This window comes from Hylobates moloch, unplaced genomic scaffold (genome assembly GCF_009828535.3).
Source record: "Hylobates moloch isolate HMO894 unplaced genomic scaffold, HMol_V3 SCAFFOLD_4, whole genome shotgun sequence".
Classification (NCBI taxonomy): domain Eukaryota; kingdom Metazoa; phylum Chordata; class Mammalia; order Primates; family Hylobatidae; genus Hylobates; species Hylobates moloch.
This window is the reverse complement of record NW_026652279.1, coordinates 103570736-103596939: the sequence shown is the minus strand read 5'-3', so window position 1 is coordinate 103596939 and position 26204 is coordinate 103570736. Positions and strand designations below refer to the sequence as shown.

The 26204-nt window shown below is 35.6% G+C and overlaps 1 protein-coding gene and 1 non-coding gene across 2 annotated transcripts in view; one reads left to right on the top strand and one right to left on the bottom strand.

Annotated features, from left to right (window-relative positions):
- VWA8 (von Willebrand factor A domain containing 8) overlaps window positions 1-26204 on the top strand; it is a 427846-nt gene that overhangs the window by 52077 nt on the left and 349565 nt on the right. The window contains exons 3-5 of the mRNA XM_032150771.2: window positions 3129-3259; window positions 7602-7712; window positions 24837-25004. Of these exons, the coding sequence (XP_032006662.1) occupies window positions 3129-3259; window positions 7602-7712; window positions 24837-25004 (410 nt within the window). The remainder of the gene's footprint in view (window positions 1-3128; window positions 3260-7601; window positions 7713-24836; window positions 25005-26204) is intronic.
- On the bottom strand, window positions 10409-10515 carry LOC116467625 (U6 spliceosomal RNA). The gene has a single exon (XR_004247842.1). It is a non-coding gene; the product is annotated as a U6 spliceosomal RNA (small nuclear RNA).

Genomic DNA, 26204 nt, shown 5'->3' with positions numbered 1-26204 from the left:
TTTATTATACAGACAATTTATGAAGGGCAGGCCTCACATTTGATTAGGAACTGCTACCTTAGATTTTAAAAAATCTTGAAAATGAATATGGTTCCAAGGTCAAAACATTCAAAACGAACTTGAAAGTATAGAACTAAATTGAGACTCTGTAATTATAAATAGTTACCAATAGTTATAAATAATAAAAGGTGGGAGGAAGTTAAGGAAACCAACTTGGCTTTAACTTCTAGAACTTTACACATTTTGGATTTTAAATTATCAAGTCCAGATAATGGAAGGTCAGGCACATTGCCAAAGTTGAATACAAAGTAACACAAAACTGTGAGAGTACTATAGAGGATGCCTGTGGCCAAATTAAGCTGAGATTTATGAAAATGTAAAGAACAAACCCAAAGTGTTTAAGTTTTTAATTATATGTTTGATATCAGAGTAGGAAGAGGTAATAGATTGGCAGCATAGGGAACATTTTGTAGTTTTACTAATGAAGAAGTTAAGGCGTCTTAATTCTTATTTTGTTTCATCCTTAAACAGCAAGGAGGCTGACTTGTCTTGAAGCAAGAAAGAATAGACTATATATTATAAAGATTGATTTAAGCTTCAAGTAGAAAAGAAAATAGGTAAAAGGGTATGTGATAGTTATAAATATGATTAACTCTCTAGACTCAGGCCAGTTGCATGCTAGCATCATGAAACTACCTAATAGATTGCTAAAAAGTATAGGTCTTAGAGCAGTATTTTTCAATCTATTTTTCTTTATTACTCTCCTGTGGATATTTTCTCCCTGTAATTATTCCTTCCTAATCCCAAGAAATTTGAATACCATAGATATGTTATATATCTGCTTATGTACTGTGTCCTTTTAGAGATGGAGTCTCACTTTGTCGCCCAGGCTGGAGTGCAGTGGCATGATCTTAGCTCACTGCAACCTCCACCTCCCAGGTTCAAGTGATTCTTCAGCCTCAGCCTCCTGAGTAGCTGGGACTACAGGCTTCGCCATGTTGGCCAGGCTGGTCTTGAACTCCTGACCTCAGGTGATCCACCTGCCTCGGCCTCCCAAAGTGCTGGGATTACAGGCGTGAGCCACCGTGCCTGGCCGAGGACCACAAACTATTGTAACATCTAAACATTTTTTTCAAGTCCCCCTTCCAGGAACCAACTTTTATCCCGCTAGGGATGCATGTCTTAGGGATTTTATCCCTCTAGGGATGCATGTCTTAGAGGATTTGTGAAAACAAGAGAGAAACCAAACAGTTCTACTTGAGTAATGAGTCTCAGACATATGGGCATTTGTTTTGGGGAGATTATAATATGCTTTAGTATGACTCCAGTGACATGATAAACCAAACAATTTGCCCAAAACCTTGTCCTTGATCTTCCTACCAGAATAATGAAAATCAGAAAATTATCTTTTCCAATGATTAAATGTTTGCTTTCTTTGGGGCAGGGGAGTACAGGAGAGACTACCCTAACAATATTGTGCTGTCAGAGGAGGAGAAGCACTAGAAGCACTAGATATTTAGTCCTAGGCTTTCTTAGTTGGATCTTTGAACTAATCCGTGACCTCAGTGGGGTGATTAAATAAAGCTTAGCACATATGGAATATTTACTACATACAAAAGACGTTATGTAATACAGATGTCTGTGTCTGTCTGTATAAAATGCAACATAATAAAACAAACACTGTAACCCACATCTAATTTAAGAACTAGAATATTACCAATATCCTTGAAGCTATACATAAGAATCTCTTTGATTCCATGGCCACTCCTTACCCCCAGGTATCCAGTTATCATCAACTTACCATTCCCTTGCTGTTTTGCTTTTTCAAGTATGTTTTATCACATATGTATCTATTTCTAAAGAATTCATTTGCTAGTTTACTGAGATTTATTGAAATGGTATTATACATGATTTATTCTTATTTTTTTCACTAAATATTATACCTTTAAGGGTTAAGCATATCATTGGAAGTGTGGATCTTTTATTCTGTTTTTGTTGCTGTATAATATTTCATTCTGTGTATTTATTCATTGTCCTGTCTCCAGTTTTATTTTGGACAATTCTGCTCTGAGTATTATACGTGTCTCCTGATGTACAAGGTTATAAGTTTTTCTTTTATACCCAGGAATGGACTCACTGGGTGATTTACATATGAGCAAAAAAAACTAATTGTATTAATTTAAACATTTTGAAAATGCTGAGTTAGAAGATGAGCACATTGATGGAGTGATTTAATAGTAGACCTGGAAGGGCATTGCATGGGGTGGTCTTTTTTTTTTGTTGTTGTTATACTTTAGGTTTTAGGGTACATGTGCACAATGTGCAGGTTTGTTACATATGTATCCATGTGCCATGTTGATTTCCTGCACCCATTAACTCGTCATTTAGCATTAGGTATATCTCCTAATGCTGTCCCTCCCCCCTCCCCCAACCCCACAACAGTCCCCGGAGTGTGATGTTCCCCTTCCTGTGTCCATGAGTTCTCATTGTTCAATTCCCACCTATGAGTGGTCTTCTATTCACAAAAGAATTTGGTATAGAAGAATAGACTTAAATAGTTAATTCTAAAGAAGTAGTTTTAAGTCTACATCAAGTTTTCTAACCATAATCTTAGAACCCATTACCAACTTAAGTTGTAGTATGCTTTTCTCAGATTTTTTAAGACTATGATAATCATTAACTATCTGGGATGATTTGATCATATCTCTCTTTTAGAAAAAAAAGATTGGACTATAAAATTGTGATTAATCAAATCAGTTCCTCAAATCATCCTTGAAATCACTTTTATTTCTTTAGGAACAGTTATAGATTATTATTCAAATGTTATGGAAAGATTTCAAGTAAGGAATATGTAATTCTTTATGATATTATAAACTTAATCTTGTTTTAGCATCGACAATAATGGTTTTATTGTAAAACTATGTGAAAATTCACCACGTGTCTATGTCCAGATAAACATATGCATATGTTTGTATATATTTATATACATATGTTTATAAATACATACACAGATAAACACATATTTTATATACATTATATATATATATAAATATGTCCACATTACTTGGAGATTTATATTATAAGTATTACTTAAATTTGCACTTCATTTTCTCTTTTTTTCTTTATAGTTTCAGACTCTCTGGCTCAATCTGTAGTTCAGCATCTAAGATGGATAATGCAGAAGGATCTTTTGGGGCAAGATGTTTTTCTAATAGGACCTCCTGGGCCTCTTCGACGCTCTATTGCTATGCAGTACTTGGTGAGCAGTTAATTCTTGTCAATTTCTAAGGGTCTTAACTTTGTAAGCGATGAAATAAAATAAGATTAAGAGTTTATAAAAAAATCAGAATTAGTCATTATTTGAAACATGCTGACATCAAAGGGCGATTTGTTTATAAAGTGTTTGGCATAAGTTATTTGGGAGTCAAATGTATAGCTTTAGCAAATTTTCATAGCTTTAGCAAATTTTTACTGTAACTAGAAAGTCCCCCACTTCCAGTAGAAAAGAGATATAAATTCAGGCAATGAGTGGCAGATAGAATCAGCAAGTCTGAAATTACAAAGCAAAACTTGGTATTATACTGCTCAGTGAACATTCCCTTATCTCAGGCTCACATTTTAAAAAGTCAAACAATTCCCTTGACTTTTGGAAGTTATGCAGTCCTTAAAGGAAGCCTAAGGTCTGTAGAGTATCTCTTCTGTGTTATATATCTCCTGGTTTTTTCTTTAAATAGATGAGAAAACAAGTTCACAGAGGTTAAATAACTCACTCAAGCTTTATCCAGCTGGTAAATGATAGAGCTAGAGTTGAAATCCCATGTTTCCCCTTTCTGACATGTTGTCCACTTAAACATTTGCAGTTTTTTGAAAACTGTTGTTAAGTGAACTGAAGCTCAAATTTCAACCCAAATAAGAAAACTTACAAGTCTTGGCCAGGCACAGTGGCTCACACTTGTAATCCCAGCACTTTGGGAGGCCGAGGTGGGTGGATCACCTGAGGTCAGGAGTTCGAGACCAGCCTGGCCAACATGGTGAAACCTCGGCTCTATTAAAAATACAAAAATTAGCAGGGTATGGTGCTAGGCACCTGTAATCCCAGCTACTTGGGAGGCTGAGGCAGGAGAATTGCTTGAAGTTGGGAGGTGGAAGTTGCAGTGAGCCAAGATCGTGCCACTGCACTCCAGCCTGGGCGACAAAGTGAGACTCCGTCTCAAAAAAAAAAAGAAAATGTACAAATGTTTTCCACTATTTTGTCAGTATTAGTAGGCATTACCCTAATGATTAATGAAAGAATACCACCAGATGAAGCTGTGTTCTGAAGACATTTTTTAGGATGAAGAGAAAAACCTTATTTAAAGATTCCTTGTATTATTTGCTATGAAATGATTGATTTCAATGCTACTGAAATCTACCTTGTACACTCTTTTATTTCAATGGTGAATCTTCTTTGGTACTTCAAAAATCATGTGGGGCAGAAATAATAAATACATGAATAAATCAGAGCCTAACTCGCATTAGCTCATTTATCTTTTATTTATCCCTAGAACTAGTTTGTGAGGTAAAACGTGCCACTGTAGAGCCATCCTCACGTTATTAATATGTAAGGTAAAAGTGTTTTATGTAAGAATGCGGAGTCAGCTACTGAGAATTACAGATCTAGAGCCTTTTCTTTTTTTTTTTTTTTTTGAGATGGAGTCCCGCTTTGTCGCCCAGGCTGGAGTGCAGTGGCTTGATCTCGGCTCATTGCAACCTTTGCCTCCTGGGTTCAAGTGATTCTCCTGCCTCAGCTTCTCAAGTAGCTGGGACTACTCATGCGTGCCACCACACCCGGCTAATTTTTCATGTTGTTTGTAGAAATGGGTTTCACCATCTTGGGCAGGCTGGTCTCCAACTCCTGACCTTGTGATCGGTCTGCCTCAGCCTCCCAGAGTGCTGGGATTACAGCCACCGTGCCCGGCCAAGCCTTTTTAATTTTAAGATGTGCACTTGCTACCTTGCTTATTTCAAAGACCACAATATCTCACTGAGATTTTGTTTTTGGCAAGGCTTTGAAGCTTATTGAGAATGTGAAATGAGAGGGGTTAAGAGATTATGAGAAGCCTTGTTGGTTCAAAAATGCAACGTAGGTTTGTAAGCGTGAAACCCGTATCTTTAAAAAAGAAACCAACAACACACTCAACTTTAAATTGTGGAATGGAGCTGAGGCAACCATAGGCTGTGGATACACATAAGAAAACTTAATACTAGCTTAAGCCTCCTTGCACACTTTGCAGTGAGTACTATTGCCCCTAAGAATAACAGCCTATGTATAGTGATAGCCAGAGTGGATGAGATCTTTAAAGGCAGAAAATTTGGGGCAAGCATGGTAAACCATGAGAAAATAAATAGGAATAATTTCATAGTTGTGTTTATTTTATACTTAACTCATATAAAAGGACTTTTGTAGTTTGTTCAAAAAAATCATACCACTGCTGCCTCCTCCATCTGCTGCTCCTGGGGCTGTTTGTGAAGGTACTCATGCCTCTTTCATGAATCAGCACCTGAGGAGACTTTGGTGCTTGTCATGGCCAATGAAGAGCAAAGGAAGCTGAGGATAATGATCATGTAGCAGTTCAGGGTGTAACTCTGTGCAGTTTAACAATAAGAGGCATATATAACTTTGTCAACCAATGGAAGCCTATTGTAAATGACAGGGTTTTTCATTGAGGGAGATCACATCCAGCCAGTGAATGAAGCAGACATGAAGATACTAATGATGTGTTCCAGAAGCAAGAAGTGAATACCTACCAACAAGAGAAATTGCTACTTTACTCCAAAATTGTGCTCTCTCAGCCAATTCATTTGTTTTTAGGGAAACATCCTTTGGTATCACCACATCTTTGCCACTAGTCTGTATTTTCTCTATTTAAAAACTTTTCCTCCTTTTAGGCTGGGTGCAGTGGCTCATGCCTGTGATCCCAACACTTTGGGAGGCCGAGGTGGGCAGATCACTTGAGGTCAGGAGTTCGAGATCAGTCTGGCCGACATGGTGAAATCCCGTCTGTACTAAAAAATACAAAAATTAGCCAGGCCTGGTGGCACATGCCTGTAGTCCCAGCCACTCTGGAGGCTGAGGCACAAGAATTGCTTGAACCTGGAAAGCAGAGGTTGCAGTGAGCTGAGATCGCACCACTGTACAACAGCCTGGGTGACAGAGTGAGACTATCTCAAAAAAAAAAAAAAAACAAAAAACTTTTTTTTCCTCCTTTACATACATAAAGTTATGTAACATGGGGACAAGCACATTAAAGAAGACCTAAATTACAACAATAATATGTTTTTATCAGTAGCATATGGAGATAGGATGGAGAAAAAAATCCCCCTGTATGGCAGTATCCCTTTTTGCCATTAATGGCATGTTCATTCCCGTTTTCCATTATACTTCAGTAACTCAGTTTGTTCCTCATGTTTAGTAAAAACTTATTGTGTGCCTTATTTGATTGGAGAATATCACTGTTTGTACTTCAACATGGTAAAACCAAAGATAATGTTAAAAACTTTTTGTACACGATTATGGGGCAAAAGACTTTTAAGGATGGATAAATTATCTTGAAACAGATGAATTCTGCATAGTTTCCCCCTCAAATCTCATGTTTTTTTTATTATTTTTTTCCTCCTCCTTCTGCTCCTTCTATTCCTTCTCCTCCTTCCTTTTCCTCCTCCTTTTTCATCACCTCTTCCTCTCCTTTTTTAAATCCTCCTTTTACTTCTCCTACAGCTATGCATGTGTGTTTATCTTCTGTTTACCTGATTATTGGTTTTTTTTTTTTCTTTTTTCCTTGCGTTGGAGTCTTGCTTTGTTGCCCAGGCTGGAGTGCAATGGTGTGGTCTCGGCTTACTGCAACCTCAACCTCCACCACGTGGGTTCAAGCGATTCTCCTGCCTCAGCCTCCCGAGTAGCAGGGACTACAGGCATGGACCACCATACCTGCCTAATTTTTGTATTTTTAGTAGAGACAGGGTTTCACCACGTTGGCCAGGCTGGTCTCGAACTTCTGACCTCAAGTGACCCGCCCACTTCGGCCTCCCAAAGTGCTGGGATTACAGATTTGAGCCACAGCGCCCAGCCGATTATTGGTATTTTTACCTTGTTTTCACATTTAGTAAAGTACCTAGCATACTATATACACTTGGCAAACATTGATCTGTGGAATAAATTAATCTAAATCACCCCTTTAAAAAAGATAAACATTACTTACAGAAATGGCTATAGTTTGTGGGCAAACCAAATAGTAATACTGTCAAATTATTGCTCATTATATTTGGAAATAATTCTACAGGAAAAATTAAAGTTTGTAAAACTGGATTTTGATTATTATTGCTTAAGTAGTAGGATTGAGTGCCATAGAAGAAGAGCTCTGAGGAGATGTATAGATATTTTGATTAAAGTTCAATTTATTTCTTTTTTCTCAAACTTAGATTCAACAAGTTTCAATCCAGAATTAGGTTTAACAATGCACTTCTCATGGGCAATGGCAATGGCATTGTCAGATAACTAGTTCCAAATCATATGCTGGAAATTTGATTTTATTTTTGGAATAATTTCATTCTCTTCTCTACAGGAGCTGACGAAACGGGAGGTTGAATACATTGCCCTGTCAAGGGACACCACTGAAACTGATCTCAAACAGCGACGAGAGATCCGTGCAGGCACAGCCTTTTACATTGATCAGGCAAGTTCTATCACACTCTAGCCCATGACTGTGTACTCCAGGTCTATACAAGATTGATTTTTAAAGTAGAAAGAGAGTAGCTCATATAACAGTAAAAGATAGTTGTACTGTGCTCTCTCTAGACAGATTTAATTTAGATTTTTAGTTTCACTGTTCTTGGAAATGTCTTCTTGGTTTTGTACTAAATGAGAAATCCTAGATGAAATTAATGGTTCTAAAATGTTAAAGATCAATATGCTGATTTCATTATTTTAAATTGTTTCCTACTACTTGCCTATAGAAATTTGATTTATTAAAAAATGTATTAAGGAGATTTGATATAGGAAATTCTCTAGCATATTTATTAAAGTATTTTCAATCTATAGGTCACCTGAGTAAAGGGGTATTAAAGGTAGTGAGAGTATACACTTCCAGAAACTATAGCTTTTTCTCTGGTGGGAGAGTATCTTAGGTACAGACTACCAACTAACATAATGTTTTATGAACATTATAATGAAACTTGTTTTACACTTCTTCAAATACATTGTTTAAAATATTGTTTTTAGGAGTATTTAATAGAAAAAGGATAGAGCCTATAAATAAGCAATTCATAGAGAAAATATTTCAAATATTCAATAATTTCATGAAAAGATGCTTGACTTTCTTATTTACAAAAATAAAAATTAGGCCGGGCACAGTGGCTCACGCTTGTAATCCCAGCACTTTGGGAGGCCGAGGCGGGCAGATCATGAGGTCAGGAGATCGAGACCATGGTGAAACCCCGTCTCTACTAAAAATACAAAAAATTAGCCGGGCGTGGCGGCGGGCGCCTGTAGTCCCAGCTACTCGGAGAGGCTGAGGCAGGAGAATGGCGTGAACCTGGGAGGCGGAGCTTGCAGTGAGCCGAGATTGCGCCACTGCACTCCAGCCTGGGTGACAGAGCAAGACTCCGTCTCAAAAAAATAAATAAATAAATAAATAAATAACAATTAAAAAAAATAAAATAAAATTAAAATTAAAATTAACAGACTGTCAGCTGCTATTTTTGTTTTACCTCTCAGATTGGCAAAGATTAAAGAATTTGCTAATGTCCAGTATTAATGAGGAAGAAGAGATGAGGAAACAGCATTGCTGTTGATGGCAGCAGAAATTAATGCAGTTTAAAAAGAAAGTTTGGCAATATTTATCAAAAGAAAAGAAATTACACATGCATTTGGACCCAACAGTTATGTTTCTAGAATTTTTACTCAAGTGTATTCACATAAAACATGAAAAGTTATATGTACAAGGATGTTTAATGTAACACTATTTGAAACTGTATAAAACTGTGAATGAACAGAGTGATGTATACTTAAAGAGACTAATGAAATAATGGTAAGTAGAATACTCTTTAGTTATTAAAAAGAATGAGATGAATGTGTATGTACTGATAGGAAAGATGTGCAGGATAAATTAAGTGAAAAAAATAAATTTATAAGACAATATATGTACTGTGATCCCATCTGTGGTAAAAAGAAGACAAGAAATGCATATATGTTTGTTTATACATTGAAAACTTCCAGAAGGATGCACAAGGAGCAGTTATCAGAGTGTACATAAAGTATGTTACAGAAGTGTGAGTTGGAGTCTGGACTGGGATAAGGAAGAGACTTTTGTAGTTCTTTAAATTTGAAGCTTTAGCATGGGCACACTGTTACATTATAATTAAAAGACTGTAATTGTAAAAAATCACTGAGTGGAAAGTTTTCGAGGGATAGGATATTCACATGGCCTCATATGTTACTTATTAATTACAAAAGAAAAAAATGCACTTAAAATGGAGAGATTTGGCCGACACTACCTTGAACGATGGCTTTCAAAGAAATTTAGCATCATCTAGTGGGAATGTCTGAGAAGTTCAGATTTCCCATAATTAAAAAGTAATCCTTCACAGACAAAGCACATAAACAAATTTTAAAGGAACCTATTTTGTTTACATAATGCCAAAGGTTCACTTCATAGATTACTTCTGATTACAAATGGGAAAAAATAATGTACCTTTACGATGATGAGATCTGGCATTGGCTCCATTAACCAACTCATACAACAGAATTATCATGATGTGAATGCTGATGTGATTCAATGAGGGTTTACCTCTACAGGGTAAGAGCACTACAACAGGTTTACTAAGGGTACTACAGCATTACCAATGTAGTACTCTTACTAAAAATGTTTAACATTAACAATCAGACTGATCTAGAATGTGTGACGTTCTGTAAGACAACTTGGACTCCTAAAAAATTTTCAATGTCCTAAAAGTCAAAACAGCTAAAGAATGGTTCCAGATTGAAAGGTTGGGGAGGGAAGATGATTTAGTTTCTTTATTGCACTGTAGTATAGATAACTATTTTTGTGTTTGTCTTTTAGATTCAAAGTTCTTATATTAAAATGCAAATTAAAAATTTTAAGTAATTTATAGTCAAATTTTGAAACAAAGAATAGAATTATCAGATATAATTCTATAGTATAATTTTACCAGGGAATTTTTGAAGAGCTTTTTGTGCTCATGTACATTACCTATAAATGGTAATAGGTAACAACCATTACTAATAATTTTGTATCTAACTTTCCAGTTTTGTAATGGAAAATTCTCTCTTGTAGCCAAGAGGTTCTTATATTCATCATTTTAAACATTTTTAAGACCCCTGCTGTGTTTTCTTTGTGAAGAAGTCCCTTAAAAAAAAATGGAATGCTTTATGAATTTGTATGTCATCCTTGAGGAGGGGTCATGCTAATCTTCTTTGTATCATTCCAATTTTAGTATATGTGCTGCCGAAGCAAGCAATAAGTGCCTTTTGAAATAGGAATTTGAATTTATATTTCTATCTTGTTGACTTCGACTCTCAATTTAATGGTATTTATTCCAAACCTAGTGATTCACATAATATCCACATTATAAAAATATATTTATATTCAAAAGCTTATATTTATTTTTAGAATGAGCAACCTGCATTTTTCACGTGGTAAGAAAGGTAACAGGAAAGTCCTAATTTCTTGTTCCAGTTGGTTATCTTTTAGAAAGGGTAGATATTAATTCACAGGATCATTTCCACTGAACTTCTTCGTAAGCTGTTTGGAATAGTGGATAGAGTTATTTGATTAAGGGTGTTTAATTTTTTAAATTTCATATTGGGTTAATTTTCTAGAATATATGGTCTGGTAATCCCTAAAATTTTAATACATTTAAAACTTATGTGAAGATTTAGGCTACTAAACAGTAAATCTGGAATATTGCAGTTAATACAAATAATAAAATCTAAAATTCAGGATTTTTTTTTTAAGCATACAGCTTGTGATTGCTGACATTTCTGCTCCCATGATAGTTACACATAAGGGTGCTGTAAACCCCACACCACCCCAATTGACAAGGTTTTAAAAAAATTTGCCTGCTTTTCTATACTCAGAGAAGATAAGAGTGAGGGATGGGATGTGAGCTGGAATAGTAAGGAGCTGGGTAAAGGGAATAGAAGCTGAAACAATGGCCTAAGTAGAGGTGAGGAGTCAGGAATATATTTAAATAATGGTGAAAGAACTGGCTTTGTTTGGTAGAGTATGGATTTAAAAATATATTTTTAAAATGAATTTTATAACTTGCAAATAGCAAGGAAGAGAAAATGGATTTTTAAATGTGTTTATTATTTTAAGGAGAGCTTAACCCTTTAGCTTTTTAGAAATTAAGTTGTTTTAGGAAACTAAATTTATCGATTATCTAAAGATTTATTTGTTGGACCATTATAGTAAATTATTTAGATGAAACTTTCTGAAGTTATACAGTCCTTTGGCCATTCTAAAAAGAATATTTTTAGATGATATATATTTTAGTTTATAAAGTTTATAAAATATTTTAAGTGTCTTATCATGGCAGCATTTTATACTCTTATGTTTTGTTGGTGAATCCTACTCATTCTGATGAGCATCAGTTACTTACTGTGCTGTAATCCCACTGATACCTTCGGAGCCCGTGATTGAGGTGCAGGAATGTTAGTCCTTTCTTTAAATTGCTTCAGATGACTTTTTGAGGTCTTATCTGATTTCCATATTTTTATTTTGTCTTATTTCCTTGCAGTTAGTATTCCTTACTGTGCTGTTCATAATCAGATCCTATCAGTTCCTTGCTGCTTAAAGCCATGCAGTAATGTCCCATTATACCCACCGTAAGATCCAAACCCTGTAATATGGCCTACATCACTCTATAGGATCGAATGTTTGTCTACCACCTTTCCTTTTACTCCTTGCCTTACAGGCTGCAGCTGCAGTTGGCTTCCTTTGTACTTGGTGTTTCCTCTGCTTGGTATGAGTTTCTCTTTGTACTTTATATTCTTGCTTCCTTGTAATTCAGGTTATAAATTTCTTAGCTAAAGTAGCCACTGGCCATGCCTACCCCCTTTCCAAATATACCATGCCGCACCAGGCTGTCATCGTACATGATATAATCTCCAGAGCACTTAGCACTCTCTGAACTTACCTATTTCCCTGTTTCCATGTTTGTTGTCTCTCCTCCCCCGCTAGAATATAACTATCTATCTTGTTCATCTCAGGCACCTAAAAACTCTGGAACATAAGTGACACATATAGTGATGGTAGATTTCTTCTTTGGGTAATCAACCTTGTTACAATTTTAACTAAATTAAGAATAAGTAGGCTCTGGCCTTAATTTATTCATGAAAATACCAGGTGGGTTTTCTATGGATATTTGCCTTTTTGACATCTATTTTGAGTCATCACAATCGATAATTTCCATTTGAATTCTAGACAGATGAATTTGCCAGTTGACTACCAGCTAGACATATATTTGTTACACTGAAAGGCCTTTACATTTATTTTATTTAAAAATTCATTTTTATTTATTCAGTATTCTTAACCATTGAATTTGATGTTTGGGCTGAAGGGACGGGCAGTATTTTTATTCACTGTTAGGTGATCCCTGTAACTTGATGGCCCAATATAGGTGAAAAAGTACCTGTGGCTCTCTGGTGGGTATTGGGAGAAAGGTTGGGATTTTCAGTATCGTTCCCATTGTATGCACCTATGACTGATATCCAGGTTATTACAAATTGACATATCAGCTGGAAACTCCCAAATCCTGAGTTGTTGGTCATGGCCATTAAGCTCTTCACTAATTCCCACCTAAGACTAAGGATGACTGATGATAAAGCAAGAGGTTAAACTCAACTGCTACCTTTGAAGGTGATAATTAGGTTAATAATAATATGTAATAGGGAATTTATATTGTTTTCAAAGTAAAGTTTATTTTTTCTGATTATGCAAGTCATAAATGCTCATTTGATAGGTATAAATGCATATATATATTTGTATTAACAAATATGTATTGAATGATTGATATGTGCAAGGCACTATCCAGATGCAGCGAACAAATAAACCAAAAATCTCTGTTGTTATAGAGCTTATGTTTTAGCTGGGGAAACCAAACAGTAAAGAAGGATAGCATAATAAATACTAAAAAGCATAGGAAAGAATTGAAAAATTACTTGCTGTATTCCTCTTCAAGACCAGCAGTATGAATATTTTTCTGTATTTCTTTCTGTCTATGTGTATATCTGTTTATAATGTATAATGTATAATTTTTACAAAAATGGTATACCATGTATAAAAAGTTTATAGTGTTTTTTAAAAACCTGGCATTTTATCACTAGCATCTCCTTTTGACATTAGATGTTACTCAAAGATATGATTTTTAGTATCCGTACAATATTTCTTCAGATAGGTATGCTGTTATTTATGTAACATTCCTATTTTTTCTACCTTTTTATATTGTTGGTCATTCAGGTTCTTTCTCACTTTTCATTAGTACAAATAACCACATCATTATTTAAAAATACATCCTAATTTGCACTTGGACAGTCGGGGAAGATCTCTCTCTGTTTACTGTGGCCTCTGTGTGAGAACTCAAGTGTTTGCTCCTTGTTATGTTGCTATCGTACTCAGAACAACTCTTTTCTATTTGCATATATATATAGATATATATGTATATCTCTCTATCTATCTATCTATCTATATATTTTTTTGAGATGGAGTCTTGTTCTGTCACCCAGGCTGGAGTGCAGTGGCATGATCTTGGCTCACTGCAACCTCTGCCTCCTGGGTGCAAGCAATTCTCGTGCCTCAGCCTCCCGAGTAGCTGGGACTACAGGTGCGCACCACCACATTTGGGTAATTTTTGTATTTTTTCATGGAGACGTGGTTTTGCCATGTTGGCCAGGCTGGTTTCGAACTGACCTCGGGTGATCCGCCTACCTCGGCCTCCCAACGTGCTGGGGTAACAGGCATGAGCCACTGCGACTGGCCTACTTGTATCATGTTAACTGTTTGACAGATGCATGTAATTTGTTTTGAAAAAAAAAAGAGAGAGATGAAAAGGAAACTTTTATTGGGAGACCTACGTTGTGCTAGGTGCTTCGTATTATTGCATTTAATTCTCAGAACATCCTTAGGAGGAAGATGACTTTTCCATCTTACAGATTAAGTAACAGGGGCTTAGAAGGTGATGGTTGTACAACTGATAAATAGCAGAGGTAAAATTTGAACCAGGCTCCGTCCAATTACAAAGCTCAGGTTCTTTTACCATATTATGCTACTTCTCTAAAAAAGTGATGATGAGCTGAGTGCAGTGGCTCATGCCTGTAATTCCAATACTTGAGGAGGCCAGGTGTGTGGATCACTTGAGGCCAGGAGTTCAAGGTTACAGTGAGCTATGATTGAGTCATTGCTATCCAGCCTGGGTAACAAAGTGAGACTCTGCATGTAAAAAAAAAAAAAAAAAAAAAATGATGATCATGATGACAGTGAAAATGATGATTGTATTCATAACAGTAACAGCAACTAATTGTTTTTTAAGGTTTACTGTGTGCCCAAAGTTATCTGATTTAATCTGCAACACAGTCTATGAGGTAAGCACCAAAATGAGCCTAGTTTTAGAGAGAAATAGAGGCTCAGTGAGTAATCTAAGTCACCTATAATAAGTAAATGGTAGAGCAACCAAAAATCAATCCGATTCTATTCTGATATGTTAAAATGAAGAACTTGAAATGTAATTTAAAAAATTTTTCTTTAGCTTCCTCAGTACTTTTACACCATAGCTATTTTGAGTAAATTTGAAGCTTTATGGACTCTATTTTTATTAAATAATGACTACATTAATAATAGTTTATATTTTAGTAGGTTCAATTACTTTAAATTTTTTTTGCAGTACTGCTTTGACTCTTAAACTGGTACACTGTATAATACCCCTTGAGGATATTCTTATTTTGTAAATGAGGACAAAGACATCCAGATTAATTGTTTGCCTAAGGTCTTATATCAAATCAGAAGCAAATCTAGAACAGGGACTTAGATACTTTTTGATTTTAGGTCACACACCTACTTTTATCTTGAAATCTTTCATGTCCATGTGTTGAGTGGTTAAAGCTGTGATAGGAGATGGCTGGGCCAGAAGGATCCTGCTGCATTTTTTTCTGAATTCTATTTGAGAAAATTAGGTCTCTGGAAGTTCTGTAGCTTGAAGGACAAGGAGAGCTCCTTATAGATGGCCTAATTTCTACTTTGAGGAATGATTACAACTAGTCATTCCACATTAAAAAAATATGTGTATTGCTCCTTTTTAAAAAAGATTTCAAAAAAATTATACTACAATTATTTTATGTTACAACCTGTATAGAAAAATCTTCCAACTATCTAGCCTAAATCTCTCATGCTGATAGTTAAACTTGTTCTATTCTGTTTTCATAACAAGTGTAGGCATAGATAACTATCATCCTTCCTACACAAATTCTTCCTAACCTTATATAACAGCATCTTTTAACTGAGTGGTTGCATGTTTATTCCATAAATGCTAATAGCCTGCTGTGAGCCAGTTTTGTACTAGTACGCCATAAAAGACAGGGTTCTCATCCTTCGTAGAGCTAAGAATCCACTGGGGAGATGAAACGTAGGTATGAAAGAACAAGAATACTTCGAGATTGTACCCCCACATTTACATGCTATGCAAATGAGGCAAAGTGGGTATTGATGTAAGGAGGTTAAGATGCTTGGGCCTCTGTTGGGCAGAAAACTTGTAACATTTACTTTTTTCTTTCCAGTTGAGTCTGAGATATATGGTATGGCACAGTACGTTGTTGCTATGTTACTTAATGGACTTGCCATTTGTTCTATTCAGTTGCTTATTTTTAAAATTTATTCTTTACAAATGTAGTCATATTTATAAAGTTTGATAGTACTTTTTGATAGTACTGATTAAGTATTTTAATGATTTTATAGGCTATTTTAAAGAAGAACCAGGAAGCAAAGTGATACTGAAATAGTAACTAACTAGTATTAGTTCTGAAAATTGAGCATTTCAGATTTTGTTACCAAAGAGCATCTTCTCAAGATTTTCTCCTTTTAGCTAGTATTCTTATTTATATTTTTAAAGTTTAATTTTCATATGTTCTGGGTCTACAACTATGTAACCAAAGGGCAAATAGAGAGAAAATTTTTAAATCTTGGGTGATTCATTTTTGTCTTTTTATTTGTTTTCTAAAAATTATACCACCCTTACACATTTGCAATCCCCTTATAATATTCTTGCCTCTGGATTCAGTTGCACTATAAAATATCCATTCTTATTGCCATTTAGTGTGTAAAATTAAGAAATAATTTATATTGAATTAATCAGAAAAAAGGTTGGGAAGATTTTTCATTTATTTTTCTTTTTAGTTGACAATAGTCTATTTTCACAGGATGTGCAGTGATAGTTTAATACATGTATTCAGTCCATATATTGCTGGATCATATGATAGCTCCACTTTTAAACTTTTGAAGAACCTCCATATTGTTTTTTATAATGGCTGTACTAATTTACATTTCCATCAACAGTGTGTAGAACTTCTCTTTTCTCCACATCCTCATCGACATCCGTTACTTTTTCTCTTTTTCGCAATAGCCATTCTAACTGGGGTGAGAGAGGTCTCATTGTGGTTTTCATTGCATTTCTCTGGTGATTAGTGATGTTGGGCATTTCCTTACTGGCCATCTGTACGTCTTCTTTTGAGAAATGTCTATTCAGATCCTTTACCCATTTTTAAATCTTATCTTTTTTTTTTGCAATTGAATTGAGTTCCTTGTATATTCTCAATATTTGTCCTGTTATTCTCTTTTCCTTATTCGCTTAGTCCTGGAAAGGGAGTTATAGCTTTTTGAGTAAACAACATATTGTGGACCTTTTCACAGGTAAAGATGGAGCTATATCATTATTTTTAATATCTGCGTAGAAGTCCATCATATTGTATTACCATAATTTTTTGCCAGTCCTCCACAGATTGGCATTTGGGGTTTTTTTGGTTCATTTATAATTACAAAACACTGTTTTGATGACTGGATAATACACATCATTGTACACTAATCTTATCATTTCCTTTAGATAAATTTATTGAAGTAGAATTTCTGGGTTAATAACATGGCCATTTACATTTTTATATATCTTTCTAAATTACTCTCCATAAGCTTATCATTTTGCACTCCGACCAACCATGAATGAGAGTTCTGGTTTCGTCTTAACCTTACTGACACTGGATATTATCATTCTTTTTTAATCCTTGCCAATTTGAAAGTCTAAAAATATCATGTTTTACCTTTAGCTCTCTAATAACCAGTGAAGTTGAATATATATTTTTGTGGTGCTAATTTGCATTTTATAGGGGTATTGTTAATTTTCTTAATAATCTATAAAAATTTAATTTATACTAAAGATATTTATGTGGTCTTTATTGTATATGTTACAAACATCTTCCAAGTTTTCAGTCTTTTAGTTTGAGATATTTTTGCTGTATAGACAAATTTGAATGTAGTCATACCTATTAATCTTTTTCTTAATGGTATCTGCCTTTGAGTTATTGGAAAGATTTTCCCCAATTCAAGATTATTTTCAAAAAGTCACTTATATGATTATCCAGTAATTACATGATTTTACTTTTATCATTAAATTTTTAAATTCATTTGGATTTCTTTTCCGAATTCCTAATTTCTACTAATTTGAAGTGTACTTTTCTTATATTTTAAAATGTTTAATCATTTTTATTAACTAGTTTCCTTATATAGGAAAGGTAATACATGTAATAATAGCAAAAAAATTTTTTTCCAACAGTACAAGAGGTTTATATCAAATCTCTAACCTCTTTTATTTACAAGAGTTTCTTGTTCATACATTACATTTCTAGAGAGACTAGCATACCTTCTTAAATTCTGTTTTATTGATTTGCCTATCTAGTCATGGTTCTTTCTATTCCTAAATTAAACTCACTCCTAATTGCTCTTCTTTTACAGAATTTTCCTGGCAATTTGTCTAATGGATTATTAAGAGAAAGTTGGAGACATTTAGAAGCCACTGTCAGAAACTGGATCTTTGCCTAATTGGTTTTTCTTACATTAAGATTTTTTAGGAGAAAGAAAGAGCTTTGGTAAATGTTTTTGTAAGAAAAACTAAAAAAAAAAAAAAAAAAAAAAAATTTACAAGTAAAACAAATGAAAAGAGAGGCTTAAACTGAAGTTTGTTATATCTTGAAAACAATTTAGCAAACAGGAAGTATCACAGTTCTTAATTAAGTCACATGAGGATAATAGCACAATTAGTGGGTTAGGTTGATTTAAAAGACTAATGAGCCTTTTCTGTTAACTGCCTCTCTTTTCAGATATTTTTAGGCAGGTGGTTAGTTTCATTGCTGAGTTGATGATGATTTGAAAAACAATGTTGATTTGGGGAAATGTCATTGTAGTTATCTCTAGAAGACTTTGAGGTTGATTGCACTGCTGTATGACCATGTATGCTCTATGTTGAACTGAGTATTTTGTGTGTGTAGAGATGTTTTATGTGTGTTTAGTTTCGTTTCTCTGCATAGATAACACAGCAAATTCCTATGCCTAGTAAAACCGACTCTCTGAGATGACTAATAACCTCTAGATGTGATTATTTACTGACTTTTTTTAGTTCTTCATCTACTCATTTTCTCTCAATTTAAGGACAGACTAAAATTTTAGCCATGCAATTTTCAAATTATATAACCTCTCTTCCAGTAAATTGGGTAAAATATTGTGTACCTCAGAGGACTGTCATAGGGTTAAATTAAATAGTATACTTGGAAGCACCTGATATGTATCAGTTATAAACTTGTAGGCTCTACCATGTTCCCACTCAGTAAATAGACCAAACTGTCTCCAACATCTAGTAGCAACTCTTTTAGTTTTATTTCAATAATTATACATTCTCTTTTCTGTATTCCTCTACTAGCTCCTCTTCATCATTTAAACATGCTCAAGTTTTTGAATCATTAAAAAAAAAAAAAAAACTGCTATCTCCCACACTGTCCCCAACCAAGTCCCTGCAGCAGCCATCTCCTTTTACCTCCTCATGGCCAATTATTTTGCAAAATGTTGCTCAATTTAGATTTGTCTGATGTTTCCTTATGATTTGATTGAAATGATGTGTTTTTAGCAAGAATAATATAAAAGTGATGTTGTGCCCATCTCAGGGTATCATGTTAGAAGTCTGGTATGTGAGATTGATATAGCTCATTACTGGTCACATTGACTTTGATCACTTGGTTAATTAAGGTGGTTTCTGCTAGATTTCTCCAGTGTTGTATTATTTTTCACTTTGTCACTTTAAAATATTTTGTGAGGAGATATTTGAGTGTATACAAATATCCTGTTTCTCATCATATACTTACCCACTAATTTTAACATCTATTTTGGATTCTTGACTACAACAGTTACTACTATGGTGTTTGTGAAATTGATGATTTTCTATTTCTATCATTCATTAGTAGCAGAGATTCTTAAATTGAGGTCTCTGCTCTATACATATACCTGTATGCATTTGACTGTGGAGAAAAGTTGCAGCATTGACCAGAGTTTCAAGAGATCATTAAATGGTATTATCTTTTTTCCAACTATCCCTACGTTTTCAACTTTGTGGTCACAGTAATGCCATTAGAGTAGATGGAAAGGAAACCTTGTGTATTTGGCTTCTGTTTTTGATCTCTCTGCATAGCTTATTCTGAATTCCTTTGAAGAGATTGAATGCATAGCAGACCACAGTACACCTGAGGTGAATGAAAGTGGAGCTGCAGTGTTTGTTGTTGTCCTATGTTGTCAAGACTTTGCTTTTTGTGGCCCATAGATGGTGAACCATTACATTTTGATCTGTATATTTCTAGTTTTATCTCAAAGAATGTGGGTTTTCATCCCTATGGAGTTTTTAAAAAGTCAAATACAATATTTAGCCTGTCATATAAGAAAGATTGCTAATAGTTTTAGATTTTTAAAAATAATATTACCCTAGATTATGATAACAATTAATTTCTTTTTTGTTCTGAGCTATGCTTTCTTGAAGTAAATACATTTTTGTGAACAAAAGCTTAATTGAAACCTTAACTGAGGGCTCTGTTCTGTTCCATTGATCTATGTCTTTGTTGTGGTACCAGTACCATGCTGTTTTGGTTACTGTGGCCTTGTAGTATAGTTTGAAGTCAGGTAGCGTGATGCCTCCAGCTTTGTTCTTTTGGCTTAAGATTGATTTGGCGATGCGGGCTCTTTTTTGGTTCCATATGAACTTTAAAGTAGTTTTTTCCAATTCTGTGAAGAAAGTCATTGGTAGCTTGATGGGGATGGCATTGAATCTATAAATTACCTTGGGCAGTATGGCCATTTTCACGATATTGATTCTTCCTATCCATGAGCATGGAATGTTCTTCCATTTGTTTGTATCCTCTTTTATTTCATTGAGCAGTGGTTTGTAGTTCTCCTTGAAGAGGTCCTTCACGTCCCTTGTAAGTTGGATTCCTAGGTATTTTATTCTCTTTGAAGCAATTGTGAATGGGAGTTCACTCATGATTTGGCTCTCTGTTTGTCTGTGATTGGTGTACAAGAATGCTTGTGATTTTTGTACATTGATTTTGTATCCTGAGACTTTGCTGAAGTTGCTTATCAGCTTAAGGAGATTTTGGGCTGAGACAATGGGGTTTTCTAGATATACAATCATGTCATCTGCAAACAGGGACAATTTGACTTCCTCTTTTCCTAATTGAATACCCTTTATTTCCTTCTCCTGCCTGATTGCCATGGCCAGAACTTCCAGCACTATGTTGAGTAGGAGTGGTGAAAGAGGGCATCCCTGTCTTGTGCCAGTTTTCAAAGGGAATGCTTCCAGTTTTTGCCCATTCAGTATGATATTGGCTGTGGGTTTGTCATAGATAGCTCTTATTATTTTGAGATACATCCCATCAATACCTAATTTACTGAGAGTTTTTAGCATGAAGGGTGGTTGAATTTTGTCAAAGGCCTTTTCTGCATCTATTGAGATAATCATGTGGTTTTTGTCTTTGGTTCTGTTTATATGCTGGATTACATTTATTGATTTGCATATGTTGAACCAGCCTTGCATCCCATGGATGAAGCCCACTTGATCATGGTGTATAAGCTTTTTGATATGCTGCTGGATTCGGTTTGCCAGTATTTTATTGAGGATTTTTGCATCAATGTTCATCAAGGATATTGGTCTGAAATTCTCTTTTTTTCAGAAATAATGCCGCATATCTACAACTATCTGATCTTTGATGAACCTGACAAAAACAAGCAATGGGGAAAGGATTCCCTATTTAATAAGTGGTGCTGGGAAAACTGGCTAGCTATATGTAGAAAGCTGAAACTGGATCCCTTCCTTACACCTTATACAAAAATTAATTCAAGATGGATTAAAGACTTACATGTTAGGCCTAAAACCATAAAAACCCTAGAAGAAAACCTAGGCAATACCATTCAGGACATAGGCATGGGCAAGGACTTCATGTCTAAAACATGAAAAGCAATGGCAACAAAAGCCGAAATTGACAAATGGGATCTAATTAAACTAAAGAGCTTCTGCACAGCAAAACAAACTACCATCAGAGTGAACAGGCAACCTACAGAATGGGAGAAAATTTTTGCAACCTACTCATCTGACAAAGGGCTAATATCCAGAATCTACAATGAACTCAAACAAATTTACAAGAAAAAAACAAACAACCCCATCAAAAAGTGGGCGAAGGACATGAACAGACACTTCTCAAAAGAAGACATTTATGCAGCCAAAAAACACATGAGAAAATGCTCATCATCACTGGCCATCAGAGAAATGCAAATCAAAACTGCAATGAGATACCATCTCACACCAGTCAGAACGGCCATCATTAAAAAGTCAGGAAACAACAGGTGCTGGAGAGGATGTGGAGAAACAGGAACACTTTTACACTGTTGGTGGGACTGTAAACTAGTTCAACCATTGTGGAAGTCAGTGTGGTGATTCCTCAGGTATCTAGAACTAGAAATACCATTTGACCCAGCCATCCCATTACTGGGTATATACCCAAAGGACTATAAATCATGCTGCTACAAAGACACATGCACATGTATGTTTATTGCGGCACTATTCAGAATAGCAAAGAGTTGGAACCAACCCAAATGTCCAACAACGATAGACTGGATTAAGAAAATGTGGCACATATACACCATGGAATACTATGCAGCCATAAAAAATGATGAGTTCATGTCCTTTGTAGGAACATGGATGAAACTGGAAACCATCATTCTCAGCAAACTATCGCAAGGACAAAAAACCAAACACCGCATGTTCTCACTCATAGGTTAATGATTAATGGGTGACAAACCAACATGGACATGGATACATATGTAACAAACTGATGACATGTACCTAAAACCTAAAATATAATTTAACTGAAATGTGAATTTTTATAGGTAGTTTGTATTCTCGCTCTGTCGCCCAGGCTGGAGTGTAGGGGTGTGGTTTTGGCTCATTGCAACCTCTGCCTCCCGGGTTGAAGTGATTCTCCTGCCTCAGCCTCCCACGTAGCTAGGATTACAGGTACCTGCCACCACACTCGGCTAATTTTTGTATTTTTAGTAGAGACGGGGTTTCACAATATTGGCCAGGCTGGTCTTGAACTTCTGACCTTGTGATCCACCCTCCTCAGCCTCCCAAAATGCTGAGATTGCAGGCGTGAGCCACTGAGCCCGGCCAATATTTTGACTTTTAATATCCCAGGAACCGTTTCTATGGCTTTGTCCTTTATACAGCTAGCAAAGATGAGATTCTTTTTTTGTTGTTGTTCTTTAGAAACTACTAAGTCACTTCTATCCATGCTTTTTTTTTTTTTTTTTTTTAAATAAAGCTTCTAGAACAAGATGGCTACTCTGGTAGAAGAGAATTAAAATATTGCAGTAATGATATATTTGAGGGATTATTCATGAATTGATCTTAAAATGGATGATTCTCTTTAGTCTAAATGGCTTTCGTAAAGTTTATCATTTTACAACATTATGTAGACACTTGAAATAAACTAAGCTCTACTATACAGTGCAAAATTCAACAGTTTATTAAAAGAGGATAGTATGCAAGCTTGATTAAGCAATGCCTCTTTTCTTTTCTACATTGGAAAATCAGTACATTGCTACTCCAGAAATTTATTTGGATATTAAGTCTTAAAAAAATAGAGATATGTTTTTCCCTCATCAAACATTTAGATCTTTTTTTGGACAATTACTATAGGGAAAATTAAATTTTAAGTGAGGGGTCAGTATAAGTAAAGACAGAGATTTTTCTGGTAAAGCAGTATGGTATGTATATGTGTAGAAGGAGATAACCAGTTTATTGTCACAGAAATACCACATGTGAGGCAACTAATATCAGGAGATGGTGTTGGAGAGGTAGGTAGATGCCGCACTGTGATAGGCTAATATGCCAAATTAAGGAGCTTGGACTATTGGGAGGCGATCTGAGAGGTAAGGAGAGCCTGAACTAGGGAAGGGGTAGAAAGGGATGAGTTCAAGAAACATCAGGGCTCTGGCATGGGTCAATGGTGCTCACACCCCAGATAGAAAATAAAGAAGAGAAGCAGGTTTGGAGAAAATAGGATATTTTCAGTGTTGTACAAGGGACCTGAGGTGCTCATGGGGTCTGAGGGACCCCATATGAGGTACTAATGAGACTACATGGTTCTGAAACTTGGGGGAGTTTCAGACCCCCAAGATTCTGGGGCGTCATTAGCATAAAGGTGGTAGTTGGAACTATGTGATTGAATAAGATTTTCAGGGAGGTCCTAGTAGGGTAAGAAGAGCTGTGTGTTGAGGATGTAATTCTGGGCATCATCCACATTTAATGGACAGGCAGAGAAGACAAAACAGTTTTCCTAGGACAATGCAGTGCCATGGAGACTAATGAAGGCGAGTTTTAAGGGAGGGAATAACAGTATAAATTTAGCACCATTAATCCTCTGTCTGTGGTTGAATGTGCAGAAGAAACATGACAGGTTTTCCTTTTTTAGCAGAACATGAAGGATTTCGACGAAAAGTAGTTTTCTATGTTATTAAGGACCTATAGTTAAGGGAAAATATTTTTTTCATATCTATAGTAATTTTTTATATTACAGTTTACTTTATTTCCTACTTTTCTCCATTACTAATTTTCTTAAAATTTATTGGAAGACTTGTAGTACTCGTTAAGTCAGTCTGCTGTTGGCCAATGTAAAATCTGATTCTTTTTCTGTTTCTAAGTGTGTAATGTTGTCAGCATCATCACACTAAACCTCAATTTATTTTGATGATGACTTATGTTTACAAATGTTACAGTCTCCAAGCCTTCTCACCTAGCTTTTTTGATCCTCACAAGAAGCCTGTGGGATAGGTGGCACAGATAACTATCTTCATTTTTCTTTTCCATTTGTGGAATCTGTGCCCTTGTTTAATTATGTTCCTTGTTCATAGATAGCTGTTAGTTTTTTATTTCATTGGGTATATAATCTAAAATGTCAAGGCTGAAAGGAACTTCAGAGATCCTCTTTTTCAATCTCTTTATTTTACAAACAAATAAACAGGCCCAAAGAGGTAAAATCACTTTCCTAAGATCATATAGGCAGAAAAAGCAAAACAAGATCTGGAACTCAGCTTTATTGATTTCTGGTCCCTATAACAAGAACTGCAATTTGATTTTGCATTGCAAGTAATGTTAGGCCAAGCTCTGCAACTTCAGTATTCTCATTTTGCTTTTATGTTTCTTGGAAATAGTGTGCAGTTCGTGCAGCCACAGAAGGCAGAACTCTCATTTTGGAAGGTTTGGAAAAGGCAGAGAGGAATGTTTTGCCTGTTTTGAACAATTTGCTGGAAAACAGAGAGATGCAGCTTGAAGATGGACGCTTCCTGATGTCTGCTGAGCGTTACGACAAACTTCTCCAAGTAAGAAAAGAAAATCCTGTTGCTTTGTCTTTGCTGTCAAGCTATGGGCAGTGCCATTTTATTGTATAAGACATGGCCCTGTTGGCATCAGGACAGATGTTCAGATGGCCCTTATCTTGGGTAAATTGCTAGAGTCATGAATTTACAGTTTTACAATGCTCTTCTGTTTGTAGACCTTGTCAAAAGACCTCCCAGAGTTTTACTGTCTTTTTTTTTTTTTGGTCAGTCTAATAACTATTCTCTTTTCCATTTTTTTTTCCTATTTTTTCTTCTTCTCTTTCTTCCTCTTTTCCCATCTCCTTTTTTCCCCCTTCTTTCTTTCTCTTAACAACTATTTAATAAAAGACTAATGACTTCTAGATAGTGCTAGTCACCAGGGATACAAAGCTGAAGAAAGTCCAGCTTTTAGTTTCAGGAAGCTCAAGGTCCAGTAGGTATTGACAGAAATGAATAAAATATTTAAAGGATATTCTGTTCTGATGACCCAAGCCACCAGCATCACATGCCAAGGTTGCTGTAGGAACCTCCTAACTGCACTCCCTGCTTCCATCCTTCCTTCCTGACACTGGTCTCAACACAGCAGTCAGTGGTCGCCTTAACAGTACATCCATTTGGGGGCATTCCTATGCTCTAACCCTGATAGCTTCTTGTTCCACTCAGAGTAAAATTCAAAGTTTTTACAATGCAATACAGTGCCCTTTGTTGTCTGCTTCCCTCTACTAGAATATAAGTTTCACAAGGGCAGGGATTTTTGTAACTGGTATTATCTCAAGTTCCTAGATCAATGGGCTCATATTAGCACCCTGGGAGCAAGATCAAGAAGTATGAGACACAGATCTTGCTCCTGATCAATTTGCAACCAACCTGGGGTAGTAAGATTAGCACATATGTATCTCTACAGAACAGGTATTAGAGAGACTCTAGGTCCTAGAGTGTACAGGCAGAGCAGTCAGTCACAGAAGGCTGGGTTAGCCACAGAGAGATCCAGTGTGGCACATGGTAGGTGCTTAATAACTATTTGTTGAATGAATGAATACCATAGAATGATTAAATGCTGTGGTAAACATGCATATAAAGAGGGCAACAACTAGGGAATGTGGGGACTCTTCAAAGGCTTGGAAGATGGGTTCATGTAATGTCACAAATGACAAGAAGACATTTAGCCCTGTTCATCCAGCTCAAGCTGTACCACACTGGATC